Source organism: Diaporthe citri, assembly GCF_014595645.1.
Source record: "Diaporthe citri strain NFHF-8-4 chromosome Unknown scaffold_8, whole genome shotgun sequence".
NCBI lineage: Eukaryota > Fungi > Ascomycota > Sordariomycetes > Diaporthales > Diaporthaceae > Diaporthe > Diaporthe citri.
In genome coordinates, this window is record NW_025064853.1 from 1779759 (window position 1) to 1794780 (window position 15022).

The 15022-nt window shown below is 56.0% G+C and overlaps 4 protein-coding genes across 4 annotated transcripts; 2 read left to right on the forward strand and 2 right to left on the reverse strand.

Annotated features, from left to right (window-relative positions):
• Positions 1-4333: 4333 nt before the first annotated feature.
• INS49_014853 (uncharacterized protein) lies at positions 4334-6410 on the forward strand (the record flags this gene model as incomplete). Its single annotated transcript, XM_043175541.1, has 4 exons — positions 4334-4616; positions 4684-4932; positions 4985-6009; positions 6075-6410. The coding sequence occupies 4 exons, from the start codon at positions 4334-4336 to the stop codon at positions 6408-6410; spliced, it is 1893 nt and encodes a 630-aa protein (XP_043020498.1).
• A 369-nt stretch (positions 6411-6779) lies between these two features.
• Positions 6780-7972, reverse strand: INS49_014854 (uncharacterized protein; the record flags this gene model as incomplete). The annotated part of the gene is made up of 3 exons (XM_043175542.1): positions 6780-7226; positions 7581-7857; positions 7926-7972. 3 exons carry the CDS (start codon positions 7970-7972, stop codon positions 6780-6782), a joined length of 771 nt encoding a protein of 256 aa, XP_043020499.1.
• Positions 7973-9245: 1273 nt separating this feature from the next.
• INS49_014855 (uncharacterized protein) lies at positions 9246-10770 on the forward strand (the record flags this gene model as incomplete). The annotated part of the gene is made up of 3 exons (XM_043175543.1): positions 9246-9703; positions 9758-10660; positions 10743-10770. The coding sequence occupies 3 exons, from the start codon at positions 9246-9248 to the stop codon at positions 10768-10770; spliced, it is 1389 nt and encodes a 462-aa protein (XP_043020500.1).
• Positions 10771-11917: 1147 nt separating this feature from the next.
• On the reverse strand, positions 11918-12723 carry INS49_014856 (uncharacterized protein; the record flags this gene model as incomplete). Its single annotated transcript, XM_043175544.1, has 2 exons — positions 11918-12523; positions 12592-12723. The coding sequence occupies 2 exons, from the start codon at positions 12721-12723 to the stop codon at positions 11918-11920; spliced, it is 738 nt and encodes a 245-aa protein (XP_043020501.1).
• Between the last annotated feature and the right edge of the window lie 2299 nt (positions 12724-15022).

Consider the following 15022-nt stretch of genomic DNA (forward strand, 5'->3'; position numbering starts at 1 on the left):
TTCGTCGTCAGAACTGAGCCAACCTCTTGAGAACGACTCCTTCAAGAAAAGCACGGGAGTCGTCGCCGTGAAAGGTCGACTATATCCCCAGGCGCGCTGGATAGATATGTCCTCGAGGTTGCCGAAGCCAGTTCAGAGAAGACGCCGCGAACCCAACCGCCACTGTCGAGACCATTCGAAGATTATGCAGAGACACAGACAAGAGACTAAAGGGGAAAGAATAACTCGGCAGTGCCCGGATATTAGAGGGAGGCCTAACCGGAGAGAGAAAAATAAACGAGGAAAACCCCAGCGGCTTCACGTGGCAGATGAGTGGTGTGCGCGAGTATGGGGAGGATCCCCAAATCTCATTGCCGGACCCACTTGAGAGCCCCGGTGTAAGTGCTTCCCAAAGAGGTCAAAGACGGTCGTGAGTGGCCAACAGTGTGCAAACATTAAGCGCCGCAGTCCAGCCCACTCCCCAACTTCGCGTATCACATCGATGCGTGACCCTCCTTCACTGGGAAGAGGCAGGGGCCGAGGCTTACGTACTTGCATGTATCACCGCATAGAGTGCAGCTAAATACACAAGCCTCGTTCCTTCAGATCTCCAGTCCACTAGGAAAGCAGCCACAGGCGATGGCTCCGCGCTCGGGGCACACATCACAAAGATGGTCGGTGTTGCTTGAGCATCGTATGGTCGCTCATGATGTCGAGCACAGTTTAGCTCTGAAGCTCTGGGATGCAGAGTGTTGCGGCGTGTTCGGATTCTCCCTCCTTTACGAGGATGCGTGGACAAACTCATGTGCGCGCTCTGCCACAGCTAATCCGCCACATGTGCAGACATGCTCGATTGGTGGTGCCATTCAGAGAGCACAGACGTGGCTGCGTGACCGCATTCCTGCAGGAGCATTCAAGCTTGAGAAGTGCGAAGTCAGGAGAGAGCAAAACAATGATACGGGGTGATCATTTGTCCACAGTGGACAGCTGACCGACGTGGGCACTTTTTAAGCGCCGGCCCCTGCCCCTGCCCCTGCCCCCACCGCCTCTGAATGTTGGAGTAGCTCGGCTGATGCCAGGCTCCCGACGACCGTGGACTTTATGAATATATGGTACAGATCTCATCAATTCCGACAAAATCCCTAGCGGTACGCATTGCAGGTTTCGAAACTTGTGTTTTCTGGGACGACTGATCTCGTTGCCGATCACGGGCTTGGCTTATATCCGACGAAGCCAGGGTCTAACCCGTGGACCGCTCTCATTATAAACAACATGTGGGCTCCCAAGTTTACCTCCAGTGTGCAAGCTAAACTTCTATCAAGCGGCCATATTGAAGTTCTTGAGATTGTAATCGACTACTTACATCGGGAACTCCTGGATGTACATATTCAAAAAGTTGGCGAAAAGAACTGCCACAGCCCTACTTTGACGATCTTGAACAGTCCTGATAACGGGCCAGGAAGAATAGGAAATTTCGGCAGCAACTACTTCAAAGCAATTTCGGTGGATTTATTTGCGTACATAAGCTTTTCGCCACGGTTTCTATGTTGGGAGTAAGTTTCGATCTTCTTTTGCAGAATTGGATAGTTAAATGATCCTTGGGGGGGTCTTGTTTGGGGGGGGGGTGAGGTGGATCTTGGGAAAGTAAAATGTGCAGGTGTCGCAACCAGAGGACAGTCACATCTTCCATCAGTTCTGAATATGTGGTAATAATTGTTATGTCATCTTCGCCAACAATGCTGGCGGAGTAATTGTTTGCGGCAGCTTCCCCGTTCCAGAGAAACTCCAACACCACATTGGCTGCGGTTGTCACTAAGCTGATCTGGACGTTGACGCCCGCAGGGTGGAGAGAGGGAGCGTAAACACCCCCGTCCTCGGCTGATATCTATACAACTTAGCCGGCTCCGAAACTGAAGTGATCGGCCGATTGCTAAACCCGTGATCTCCCGTTTCTGCGATGGGACCAAACACCGAAGTTGCTACCTGTTCCTGGCATTCTGGCGCGCGGTCAGGTCTGCGTCATCTGGCCGTTCACTACAGACCAGTGCCTAGCATTTAAACGTGGCCTTGGCCTGGTTTTGCTTAACAGAGAATGTCGTAATAACAGTGTCGTGATCAGAATACACGGGCAAGTAGAGTCGAAACTCATCCTTCAACTAAGATTCACTGTAATGCCGAAATTAGACTGCTCTGGTTGCTCTTCGTAGATACCGATTACCGGACCTTGTCTGTCAGTTCCCAATAGCCGCGCCTCTGCAATAGTGTAGTCTTTCCAACAGTCTCACCGGGAGTCTTGGGACGACATGGAGGAAAAAGGTGACAAGAAGCTGAGAAGGATACCCGAGAATAAGACATGCTTGAGGTTCTCGGCTGCGCCTGAGCGGGCAGATGAGGCTTGGAAAGTGGCCAGTTGTTCTCTGTGCGGATACTTGAGTGACGGAACATTTCGGGCCCATCATAGGTGTTGATATTATGGACTCGCCGATTGGTCCCAAGGACCAAAGCAACAAAATGCAAGGTCACAGTTGACGGGCAGGAACAATTTTAAGTATGTGTGCACAAAGTGGCTTGGGTGGCGACGCTGTGTCCTGCTGACCCACCGCAATAGCCGCCAGCCTTGCTGCGCAACGAGTCCTCGAGCAATCATGACACCAAGCTGCCAGGTCACGTCTGGCTGGTGCAGTCCTGGTTTCGCGGATGTGAGCTCCGCCAGATGATCGTCATGACCTGTTTCGAACAGATATCACGGCGATCGGCTTATCCCTTCTCAAGACGGCCTCACGGAACGAGACTCTTCGGAGGGGCCACCCGGGCCGAGGAGTCGCGACATCACCTCTAGATCCGGCAGCGTCACCATGCCACACTTGCATGCCAGAGCGTGACTGCTACTCATATGCAGGCGGCCGCACGCGGATGCAGCCACTATCACACCAAGGCGACCACGCCAACCATGCACAGCCAGCAGACGCGAGGATTCTCGCGGCGCCCGCCCTCGCACTCACCCACCACCCATGGCGCGCTGCAAGACACGGACACTAGCAGGCGCCATCGCGGGAAGCAGGAGTGGCTCTCACTGGCCCAAAGAGCCGCGAGGGCTGGAGAAGAAGAAGAGAAAAAGAAGAAGGACCCACAGAGTGCTCCCCACCTTTCGAGATCGAACCAAAGTCCGTGCTCGACAACGAGTGGTCCTCGGCCCCGGAGTGGAAAGCTGTTGGGCGAGGAGGGCAGATGGTCCTTGTCACCAGGACGAAATGTCTGACCTTGTTCAACCCACCTCCTCGCACCCCCAACAGCCCAATCAAAAAGGCCAGAAAGGGTCCGGAAGCACAGCAGCACCTGCCCGATATGTCGGACCCCTGCGGCCCGGTGAGGTCGTTCCGGACTTGGTGGGCAGGGCTCAGGCGCCGTTCTCCACCTTGAGTGGTCGCCCGCGGGAGGAGGGGGCCGTTGGGGCTGTGGAAACAAGATGGCCGTGTCCCAGGCCGGCGTCTGCAGGACCACTCACGTCGCGAGCTCCAGGTTGCTAGCGTCAACCTTTCAGTGAAAGCAAGATCTCGGGCTGGGGTTGTGCGTGTGCGTGTGCGCGTGTGGCAGGGGTGCTTGGGAGCGGGACAAGAGACGAACGAACTATGACCTGCATGCAGTTTTGTTTCTCTCTCCCTCGCCCCCGTTTATCCTGCCCGTCCAATCAGGTCATTCGCCATCTTCTGTTTCGCGCTGGGCCCCGTTAATCGGGTTCCTCGCCATTGGCCCGCCCTATGGATCTGCTGCCACACCAGCGACGACATGCTCGACGGGTGTGGGCCGCCCGCCGCCGCCCATTGGCCCCGCCCGCAAGAGGTTGTTGGCTTGATGACTTTCAATGTTCCCTGCGAAGCTGGACGTACACAGCAGCAGTAGCAGCCAACGCCCGCATGCTCAACAGGCATGCATGGTGTAGTTTTCTCGGGCCAGAGCCGGAAATTATTGATTGTGGACAGAAAAGCTTGCCTCTATCCCCGGAGGGTTGGCTGATTAAACTGCCCAACATGTCCCATCTGCAGGCTCGCGTGCGTGGCGACTCTCGCTTGGGCCCTGGCTGCTGCTCTACCTGAAGTATATGAGTCTTGCGGGCCCCTATGTGGCTTCTCTCAGCCGTCTCGCATCCTCCCTCTGGACCCCTCCCTTCCATATTGCCAAGTCCTGGTCGTGTGAGCCAGAACTGGGTAGCTTCGACCAAGCTCTAAGTGGCTTACATGGGATCTCCTATGGATATGTGTTGGGGGCCATTAGACATCACCACTCTTCCTATACTCCTCCCTCACCAGCTGTCCATGCAATACCTTGAAGCATGGCAGCTTCACTACTCAACAACATGGTGGTCTCATCGTTGCCTCTGAGCCTCTTCCTCTTCCTCCTGTCAAGCACGGCAGCCATCCAAGTGACACCCGGCTCATCGTGTGCATCTGTCTGCCTCGACTCGTCCGATGGCGACCCCATGCGGGCAGCGGCGTCGACGACTAACTCTTCGGACATTGTGTGCAACGATGTTGACTATTTCTCGTCGTCGACCGGGCAAAAGTTCAAGGACTGCATCACTTGCTTGCAGACTAGCAACGCCCTCAGCGGCGAGGAGAGTGATGTCTCATGGTTTCTCTGTAAGCTGTCACGCGCAGCCTGATATCCCACACCGGTGGCTGGTCTCTAACGAGTGGGACCATAAAGACAACCTGCGGTACGCCTCGGCCGTGTGTCTCTACGACTACCCGGGCCACAAGAAGACGGCCACAACGCCATGCGATCTCACCAGCGCCTGTGCCCCACTGCAAGGCACACTCGAGTACGGCAGCCTGGACCCGGAGAACGGAACGGAGTATGGCTACTGCCAGGCCGACGACGGTGTTCTCTACGGGGCGAACGTCGATGATTGCGTGACCTGCCTCCAGTCAAGCTCCTCCACATATCTGGCAAACTGTGAGCCTCCCCAACATTTCCCCTTCTTGACAGGGAGCTGACCGGGAACCAGTTCTTCGCGCCCTTCAAGCCGGGTGCAAAGAACAGCCGCTTCCAGGGGCGGCCCTGAGTATATCCGGCAACATATTCTCCGCCTTCCCCATCAACACCACCGACGCGGGCAACACCACGTCGCCCAGCGCCACAAGCTCCGGCGGTCAAGATAAGCCGGTGCTCACGACGGGCGCCACCGTCGGCATTGCCCTGGGTGCCGCGGCGCTGTTCCTCGGCGCCATCGCTCTGTTCGTGGCGTACTACCTGAGGCAGAAGAAGTGGGAGCGCGAGGACAAGGCCCGGCCGCCGCCGTTCGCCTCGGCCCACCAGTTCTACTACAGCAAGGACCCGGGCAGCGGGAGCCCGGCGTCCATCACCACCTCCAACCACAGCTACGCGCTGCCGCAGTACACGGCCGACTACAAGCCGCAGCAGGTGGGCGCGGCCGCCGTCTCCGTCTCCGTCTCCGACTCCGAGACGCCCGAGCCGCTCCCGTCGGACTACTCCAGCAACGCCGAGTACTACGACCGCCTCGAGGGCAAGACCAGGGGCCGGCCCCTGAGGAATATAAGCCCGCCCATGCAGATAGCCGCGGTCGACAGCAACCACCATGAGCAGGTCGACACGATCGGCCAGCTCCCCACCAATTCGCTGCCAACGCACCCGGCCTACATCCCGCGCAGCAGCAGCAGGAACAGCAACAGAGGCACGCCCCAGCCAGGCGCCAGGCCGAGCCGCAACCCGACTCCGACGTCGGTGCGGTCGAGCACGCAGTCGGCCTCCCTGCGGCCGCAACACAACAGCACCAGCACCACCAACAGCGGCGCCAAGCCCGACTCCTACGCGATCCAGGTCTACCTCAACGCGGCCGAGGACCCAAAGGTCCCCCCGCCGCCGCCCCCGGTCGCGGCGCCGTCGTGGTCATCATCACACCCGCCGCCTCGCGCCGCGCCCGCCTCCAACGCCGAGATCGCGCGGAACATCCAGATCGAGCTGGCCTCCGCACAGCCCACGCCTCCTGCCTCCGCGGCGTCCCTCCCACAGGTGGGCGGGCGTTCTACACCCGCGCCGTCGTTGCAATCTCAGCAGCAGCAGCAGCACATGTCGAGGACGACGTCGCCCGACTACACCGCCGGCGAAGGCTCACCGCTTCCGCCGCCGCCGAGGATCGGGTCGCTCATCCTGCGTCTGTGCCGCGGATCCGCGTGCCGGGCAGCAAGAAGCTGCCGCCACGCCTCGAGGTGCCCGACGGCGCCGGCGCCGACATCTCGGGCCCGCTGGCGTTCCCGGATAGCCGCTTCTCGACACGGCCGCCGCCGCCGCCGCCGGCGCCGGGGCAGGGTCAGGCCCAGCGGCAGGATCGCATCATCACGCAGACAGTAAACCGTGGCGGTCGCTCGGTGGAGATGCCGATCGGCAGCGGCAAGAGCTACCTGTACGGGTGAGACTGGCTTGGCTGTCTAATCTGTGCAGTTCCAATGTGTTTTCTTTGGCTTTTGTCTTTATAGGAAGATTTCGTCTTTTTCCGGCGGTGGGTTCGGCAAGGCGTTCTGGTATTTTGGGTCATGGGACGGACCCCTTGAGCTAGGTGGGATGGTTGTCTTGTTGGGAAGTCGGTCTTTTGCTTGGAAGCTAGGAAAAGTAGGATACGACGGCATGTGCACTGCACAGTCGCAACGCAGGTCGGGGGGCGGGATTCTATTTCAACTCAACAATGTGGTAAAGCAGTCCACAGTCAAGGCTTGATGCCAGAAATAAACAAATAATATTAAATGACCACGATGGCAATGGAAACGCTAATGCTATGTGTTTGATCAACCTAGACGGTGCCCGGAACCTCTCGTCTTCCAGGAGTCGGGAAGTGGGCCCCTGCCCTGCGCGCCGGTGGAGGTGCCCGCCCTCGGATCGTTGCGGATGGCTGTGCCGTACTCACGCTGCATGAAGCGAGGAGTGGTGACTAGGCGTGCGAAAAAGGCAGGGGTGGGGATCCAGTTGGCGCCACCGCCGAATTCTGGCCACAGCCTGGTGAGGAAGTCGTGCAGATGAGCAGCGACGAGCCCGGTCAGCTGCAGGAGCATGACGTGGGGTCCTGCCATAAGGAGGCTGGCGCCCATCATGCAGAGCGGAATGAGCTGAGCGGGAACGGTAAAAAAGAAGAAGCCAGCCTTCTGGCCTCTCTGATCCTGAGTGGCAGTGTAGCACATGGCTAGGATCAAGGCCTGCAGGAAGTAAAGGCTTCCAAGGAAGTATTGCGCGAGCACCTTTTTTGACTTGTTAGCCGTGCACATGGGATTTTGAGGTGAACAATGTAACACGACAGCAAGTGATGACAGTGTTGGAGTAATGTAGGGCGCTCGAAACCACCCGAGTCCACAGGGATCGAGACCCGAGTCATCCATAGAGACATCCCACCATGCCCACACCGCGAACCGGCCCTTAACTAGGTATTGCGAATGACGGACCGGCCGAAGTGCAGGGGTAATCTCCCTCCTTTCCAGGAACCGTGATAGCAGTAGAGGCACTTCACTATCCGGGCAGATATAAGAGGTGTGCAGTTGGGGTATGGGCAGGACAGGGAAGGGCAGGGCAGACGAGGTGTTTGGTGTGGAACCTACAATGATGACTGTGCCGCAGAAGACCAGGTACCACAAGAAGTCCTCCTTCCTGCAAAACTTGGGGTGCGTCGTCTCCAGCTGGCTTGCGTACTGGAAGATGAAGTATGTGTCCATGACGATACCCAGCTGCGGGCTGGTGAGCAGGAAGCTGGTGAAGGGGCGCCATATCTGGGGAGGCAGGCGGAAGAGCTCCAGGTAGTGGAAGTAGATCCAGCTGTAGGGCATGATGCCCATGTGGCAGGCAATCGAGGTTGCTAGGACAGCGGTCGCGAATGTTCTGCGCGTGGTCATGTCAGAGCCTGTCTTGCGGGGCACATGGCTGGTGTTGGGAGAGGGAGTGCTTACCTCGCGATGGCTGGCGCGCGCCAGTAGGCATCCATGATGTCGGCCATGGCTGCAGGCTGGTGTAGAGAGAGACGCGACGAGAACAGAGACGGGAAACTGGAACAGGAACAGGGTGCAGACACGAGTAGAAATAGAAACGGAGAAGAAAAGGCTGCAAAACTGTTTGCGTGGCCCCAGCTGCTCCAGCTAGTAGACTAGGTAACGCAGGAGATCATATAGACAAGCTAGCTGGGTGTGGTGGTGATTGTCGCGGAACTTGTTGTTGTTTGACCTGACGTGAGGTGAGGTGGCCTTTCAACGAGTAGGCCGCAAGCGGATGAGAAGGGAAAAACTGCTGCAGAGCTCCGAGGTCCGTGGCGGGGCGGATAAAGGAGCTTGGGGGAGCTAGGCAGCCAGAGGCCCCACATTGCCGAGACTGTGCACCTCCCGCCCAAACAAGCAGCCGCAGCAAAAATTGTGCTGGGCAGACGGTGCGAGAAGAAAGCTCGGTTTGGATGGCCCTGGGCAGTGAAACCTACCTGCCTTGACTCACCTGGCAAATGCCAAACGGACGGAGTAGACTACCCAGATTTGGTATGTCTCGTACGAAGTTGCTTTGCAGGAAAGGTAGCGAGAGGGAGTCGCAGCGCAAGGCGTTCCTTTGCCCTCAACCCTCTGCCCTCAACCCTCTGCCCACTTGAGGCCCGTGTTCAATGTCCACGTCCACGTCCTTGGTGAGCTCAGGAAGTTCAGGAGGCGCCATGGAAAGGGTCTGTTCAGGTGCAGTCGTACAAGACGCGATACAGCGATGAGTTACCGCAATCCTGCCTCGACAAGATCGGACAGGAAGCTTGGAGCTGGAGAATGAAGGAATGCAATGGCAGAAGGAAGAAGTTGTTTGGATGAAGAGTGTGAGGAAAGAATGCTGCAGACTCCAATTCAGATATGCAAGATATAAAATTTTCTGAGGCTGCACGGGCCAATCGAGGGACCCAATTGACATGGGGAGCTCCCCAAGCCCAAAGCGATTGCGGAGCTGCCTGCTGTTGCTCATAGTTGGGGACTCATACGCGCCGAGACCTGGGACATTTATACATGGTCCTGTCCGGGTCCGGTGGTGAGTCTTGTTCTGATCTGTTGAACAGCATAACAAGAGCCATTGAGCGATTTAATTAATTGCTTCCCATATACACACACGCAGTCTTCAGTACGGCAAGGGAAGAGAGGACATCTAGGTGCGTGTTTCTGCTGGTACCTATGTAATGTACCATTCATCCTCTCCACACAACACCTCTCACCACGAGAGTAAGGTCTCCAGACTAACATGGCCCAACAGTCCTCATGGAGCGCCCAGCCTGGATCGCCAGGCAGCTCGCCTCCAAGATCCAGTCACGGGCCTACGCAACACACGGGCTCGAAATCCCGGCAAAGAAGCTCAAGTATGTGCCCAAGACGGGCACTTTCCCGCTGGGCTTCCGCGTGGCCGCCGTCAACGTCGGCGTCAAGCCCGCCAACACCACCAAGCCTGACCTGGCCCTGATCACCTCCGACGCACCCTGCGCCGCCGCCGCCGTCTTCACCAAGAACAAGTTCCAGGCCGCCCCCGTCACTTTCAGCCGCGACCTGCTCGCCCGCACCGGCAACCGCGTCCGCAACGTCGTCATCAACTCGGGCTGCGCAAATGCCGTCACTGGAAAGGGCGGCCTCGAGGATGCTGCCGCCATGTCCCGCCACACCGACCAAGTCACCGGTGCCTCCGACTCCACCATTGTCATGAGCACCGGTGTCATCGGGCAGAGGTATGCGTCCTGTCCGGACACGCATCCCCCAAGATGCCAGCTGACCTCCCGCAGGCTCCCCATAGACAAGATCACAGGCGGCATCCCAAAGTCCCACGCCGCCCTGGGCTCCACCTTTGACCACTGGCTGACCACCGCCATCGCCATCTGCACCACCGACACCTTCCCCAAGCTCATCTCGCGCGAGTTCACCCTGCCCTCTGACCCATCCAGGACCTACCGCATCGCCGGCATGACCAAGGGCGCCGGCATGATCCACCCCAACATGGCCACCCTGCTGGGCATCATAGCCACCGACGCCCCCGTCTCGCCCTCCCTGACCCCGTCCCTGCTCCGCTCCGCCGTCGACTCTTCCTTCAACTCCATCACCATCGACGGCGACACCTCCACCAACGACACCGTCGCCCTGCTAGCCAACGGCGCCGCCGGCGGCCGCGAGGTCGCCGATGACAAAGGGGCCGATTACGCTGCCCTCGCGGGCGCGGTCCGCGACCTAGCCACCGACCTCGCCCAGCTCGTCGTCCGCGACGGCGAGGGCGCCACCAAGTTCGTCACCGTGCAGGTCACCGAGTCCCGCTCCGAGGCCGCCGCCCGCAAGGTCGCCAGCACCATCGCCCGCTCGCCCCTGGTCAAGACGGCCCTGTACGGCCGCGACGCCAACTGGGGCCGCATCTTGTGCGCCACCGGCTACTCGCTGCTGTCGGAGCCCGGGTCCGCCTCGGCCGCCGCCGACGAGGCTGCCGACGCGGTCGTCGTCCCCGAGAAGACCAACGTTTCCTTCATCCCCACCGACGGGTCCGCCGAGCTGAGGCTGCTCGTCAACGGCGAGCCTGAGGCTGTTGACGAGGCCCGCGCCTCCGAGATCCTTCAGGCTGAGGACCTGCACATCCTTGTCAGGCTGGGCACCGGGGACAAGGAGGCTAAGTACTGGACTTGTGACTACAGCCATGAGTATATGTGAGTCTCTTTTTCGTTTTCTTTTTCATTTTCACATCAGACGAGTGGCGTTTGCTCAGTTGCTGACCATCTTTTTCCACAGCACGATCAACGGTGACTATCGTACATAGAGATTCACCCAGTCCGCCTGGGTACGGATGAAAGCGATGTGCTTGTTTGAGATGAGAAGTTTAGAGATACCATGAGTGCTTGGTAACAGATATTGTGAATGGTAGTATTTGAAACTAAACCGTTCCGCTTATGAATCCTCAACGTTAGATGTGAATGCAGACTCATGGGTTGCTGACGCCAGGTGTGTGGCTCAACAGTGAGGATCGACCAAAGAGGAATCGCGGCACGGCCTTCCATGAACGGGAGTGCTATCAGGGGGCGGTGCGCCGTCAGTAAATCTGCAGGTGCTGAAGTCTGCTTGAAATGTAAGTCCCAACTGTTCTGGTTCGGCAGGCACACGGATTATAATACAACAAAAGTGGGTACCAGTCGGACGCGTCGTGTAACGGTAACACTTCTGTCTCACTATAGCAACAGAATCGCTGGGTCGACTCCAGCCGCGCCCAATTTTCCTTTTTTTTTCAACCAGGAAGTATTTCCCTTCATTTGTAATTTTTTAACTTTTTTTTTTTTTTTTCATAAATTTTCTTTTTTTTTTTTTTGTTTTTCAAATTTAAATTTTGTTTTTAAAAAAAATTTTTTACGTTTTGTTCATTAGGCACATCCTAAGTATTTCAAACAATAAAAACAAGGCTCTCTGCTCTGTTTGATAACTATTGAGAAAGATGGTAGGGTTAAGCTGCATTGGCTGAGGGCTGGCAGTTGGCTTCTGCGGCAAGCAGGGCGCGGGAGGCTACATGTAACTGCAGGACCCTGAGCTCTTGTCAATCAAGTAGGACCGGTGGGGTCTGAAGGTCCGAGAAAAGTATTTTTCAAAAAGAAAACTTTAAAAACATACAACACCGGGTATTCGCTGGTCGTCACCGACCCAACTACTAATCCAGCCCTCAGCGGCTTGACTATGGGAGAGCGGACGGGATCCCGTATTTTCCGCTGGGTATGGTCGTATGTGACAAAGTTTGTGAAACTGGTGGTTATGAAGGGAACAATTTCAGGAGCTTGCAGTGCATCTGCGGGTGCTCCAGGGAGTCACACTCAAGTATTGAAAAGACCCACCGACCACCAAGTGTCGCATTCAATTTAGTTACGACGTCAATCGAACGGAATTCCTTGATAAATTTCTCTTGGGCACTACAACCCCCTCTTTCATGAGGCCGTTTCCGCCTGGCCTCCTATGTCCGCAGAATCCATCGTGTCTCTTGTCGCGTCCGCATCATCAGCCTCTTCAATAGTCAACTGACCGCTCACGTTCATTATAGCTGTTTGGGCATTATGTCCCCAGGACCCGTCCGATGCGGAGGTCGTCGTCGACGTCGAGCTACGACCACTCAAGGGGACCGCGCTGTCCGAATGCAAAGATGCCCCGGTCGGAGAGGAAGGGTCTGCCGCAACGAGTCTTGGTTCTACAGTCTTGGTATTCCCCTTCGGTGCCTCAGGCCTGCGAAGAACCGGGTGTTCTGGATTCGAGATGTCAAGATTCGCTAAGGAGAGTTCCGGGTCTGTAGTTGGGATGTCATCGGCGCAGTTGGCCCATTTCTGCCCCATGAGCTGTTCGTGTGCCATACGGTGTAGCTGTAGGCTGTTGTTGCTGATCCATTCCAGGTGGGCGTATGACTTGTGCTGTCGGCGCTTATGAAGGCGGTTGAGGATCGGCTCTAGGATGTAGGACGTGATGATGATGAGAACGCCCGTGGTGAAGGTGAAGTAAAGGCCGAAGCAGCTGAAAGATGTGTGCGTCGAGCTTCGAATCTTCTACAGTTTGTATTAGGATGTTCAATCTGACTCATGGTGGGGAGGTGTGGGTAGGATTCGCTTCTAACCTGACTATTGCAAATGTTCTGTTCCTGATCGTTGAGCGGCGGCGATCGATACTGGAAAAATTCTGGGTCGGTCGGGCCCTGTGCAGTATCAACAACTGGCGAGAGTAAGCCTACTATCATTGAGTATGACATGACTGCGGCCTGCTATTGATGTTGAAGTCCGCAGACATGCCAGGATATTTAACTCACTAATGAGAGCTTAGCCATACGATCATGTAAAATCTTCGACCGAGAACACCCAATTCCCAGAACAGAGCACAATACGTACTCGTTGTGAGAAGAAGAAAAAAAAGACTAACCGTGATGCCTGTACTGCAGCCAAAATGATGTGCCACCATTGAAGTACATCTAACTGCCATTGATTCTCCGGAAGTGGCGACTGAACGCCACTGAAAAGGGTAGATTGAGATGCGAGCGACCTTGTTCCGAGAGAGCCCATTAGGGCTGGAAGAGTGGTAGGGTAACCAGTCATGGCCAGCCAAGGCCATACGAGGCGAGCAGAAGTTGCATCAGATGACATTGGCCGAACTGTGGCTAAGTCTTCGTGTGTCAAGTTGAAGAATGGCGCAGCGCCAGAGAGAGAATCAGAGAGGCTTGCCAACGGTCCACAGCCACGGTCTCTTGGGTATGCTGAGTTACACCACTGGAATTGCTCAACGCATCCCATCGGCGATGCTGAAACATCTGGGCGCCAGGTTGGCAGGCGCCCAGAGACTGCTGGCCAGTAGATGGTGCGCCATGGCGTGGTCGCGCGATACCAGTCATCATCCATCCGTTGAATAAATCGGACTCCAGCTCCAGATAGAAAGACAATTGTCAAGTCTCCATCCTGCCGCACGAGCTCGGATATCGGACTCCAAGTAAGTGATTCTCCTTGAAACATGTAAATAGTTTCGTAGCTTCGAGACAGTTAGAACCACGGTCTTGCGAGACTCCTCGACACAGTACACTTACCTCAGCTTGGAGTTGATCCCGGCCAGGGTGGTTCCATTTGGTAAACGATACTGGTTGTCCAAGTCCTCGATCTCGTACACGTAATCTATTAAACCGGTCCGGTTGTCAGACGGTCCGACGGGGAGATTTCCATAATGATACCTGTCCCAGCCTCTGCCATCCTCTACGACGTGGCTTATGTAGCTGTCAGTCCCAAGTGGAGCGCAATGCAGTACATATCTGTACGCAAAACTTTCATCCTTGGGGAAGTTCAGTCCCAGGTCATCATGACTATCAATGTAGCCCGAGTCTAACCTTAGCGCGGATTGAGGGTTGCGGCATATCTGATGCTGGAAAGGGCACTCGGCGGTGACGTTCACTATACGTGTTGGCAGACTGCTGCGAACAAACTTATTGCAAGCTGTTGTCGTGTTGGACTGGTTGGTGCGGTAGCATTGTTGGACGTAATTCGCTGCGCTGTTTGACAGCTCCGAACGCCACCGAGAATTTACTGACTGGCCTTCGGCCGTATAGTTGTTCGTTACCGTGCTTATGCCGCAGTTTTGGCCGTTGATTAGGACCTCGTCGCCGATTGAAGTCGAGATATTTGCCGAGAAACCTCCCCGCAGCTGTGAAAGCCGCAAGGTAACAGGCGCTGAATATGAGCAAGGGTATGAGGCCGGCGATGCGTTGAATCCCCGATTTGCGCCATGCCCAAAGTAAAGCCAGAATTTCAAACAACGCCGACACTGCAGCGCTCGAGTTGCGGAGCATGACTTGACGCTGGTGGTGTATGGCACTTCTGTCTGTGGCCGTCGAGTAACATCGATGAAAAACGAGGCAGCAGATCCTCCAGAGCCTGGAAGCGACAAACGTGACAAAAAGAGCCGTAAAGGCAATAAGAATATTGCCGTATTGTTTGGTTATGGTGAGAGTTGGCCCCAAAATGGTGCCACGAGACCAGTTCGTCCAAATCCCTATATAAATGTCGTTATCCATGGCAGCTTGGGTGGTTGCCGAACGAAAGGAAAAGCACAATTGAATTGGAATCTATATGAGTTTGCCCCGAATCGAACAGATGAAATAACCTGAAAAAGTGAAAGAAAAACGCTGCCATTTTAAACTTTATACGATTCGCATCCACGCAACCATTGTGAATCTGCCTCGGGGGCTCAATCCTACCAGCCCGCAGAATGAGGCCCTTAAGACAGCGCCGTGCACCGCTACGCTATGGCAACGGAAACACCGAAAGGTCAGAACTGTCCAGAACGCTCTGGAAAATGCAGTGTAGCCTATATAGCTGTGCCGTCACACCCCCAACCCCTCCCCGAATTCGTTGACCGACACCGAAGAGTCGCATGAAAGCTACTGAATATGTGTATCACGACATGCGCAGCTAAATGACCGAGTGGCCCAGTCGTCGAGTAGGACTTTGTAAATCAAGTAGTCTTATCTTCCTGACGTCGTTGACCAATATGCCGTTGTGTGGTAATCAGCC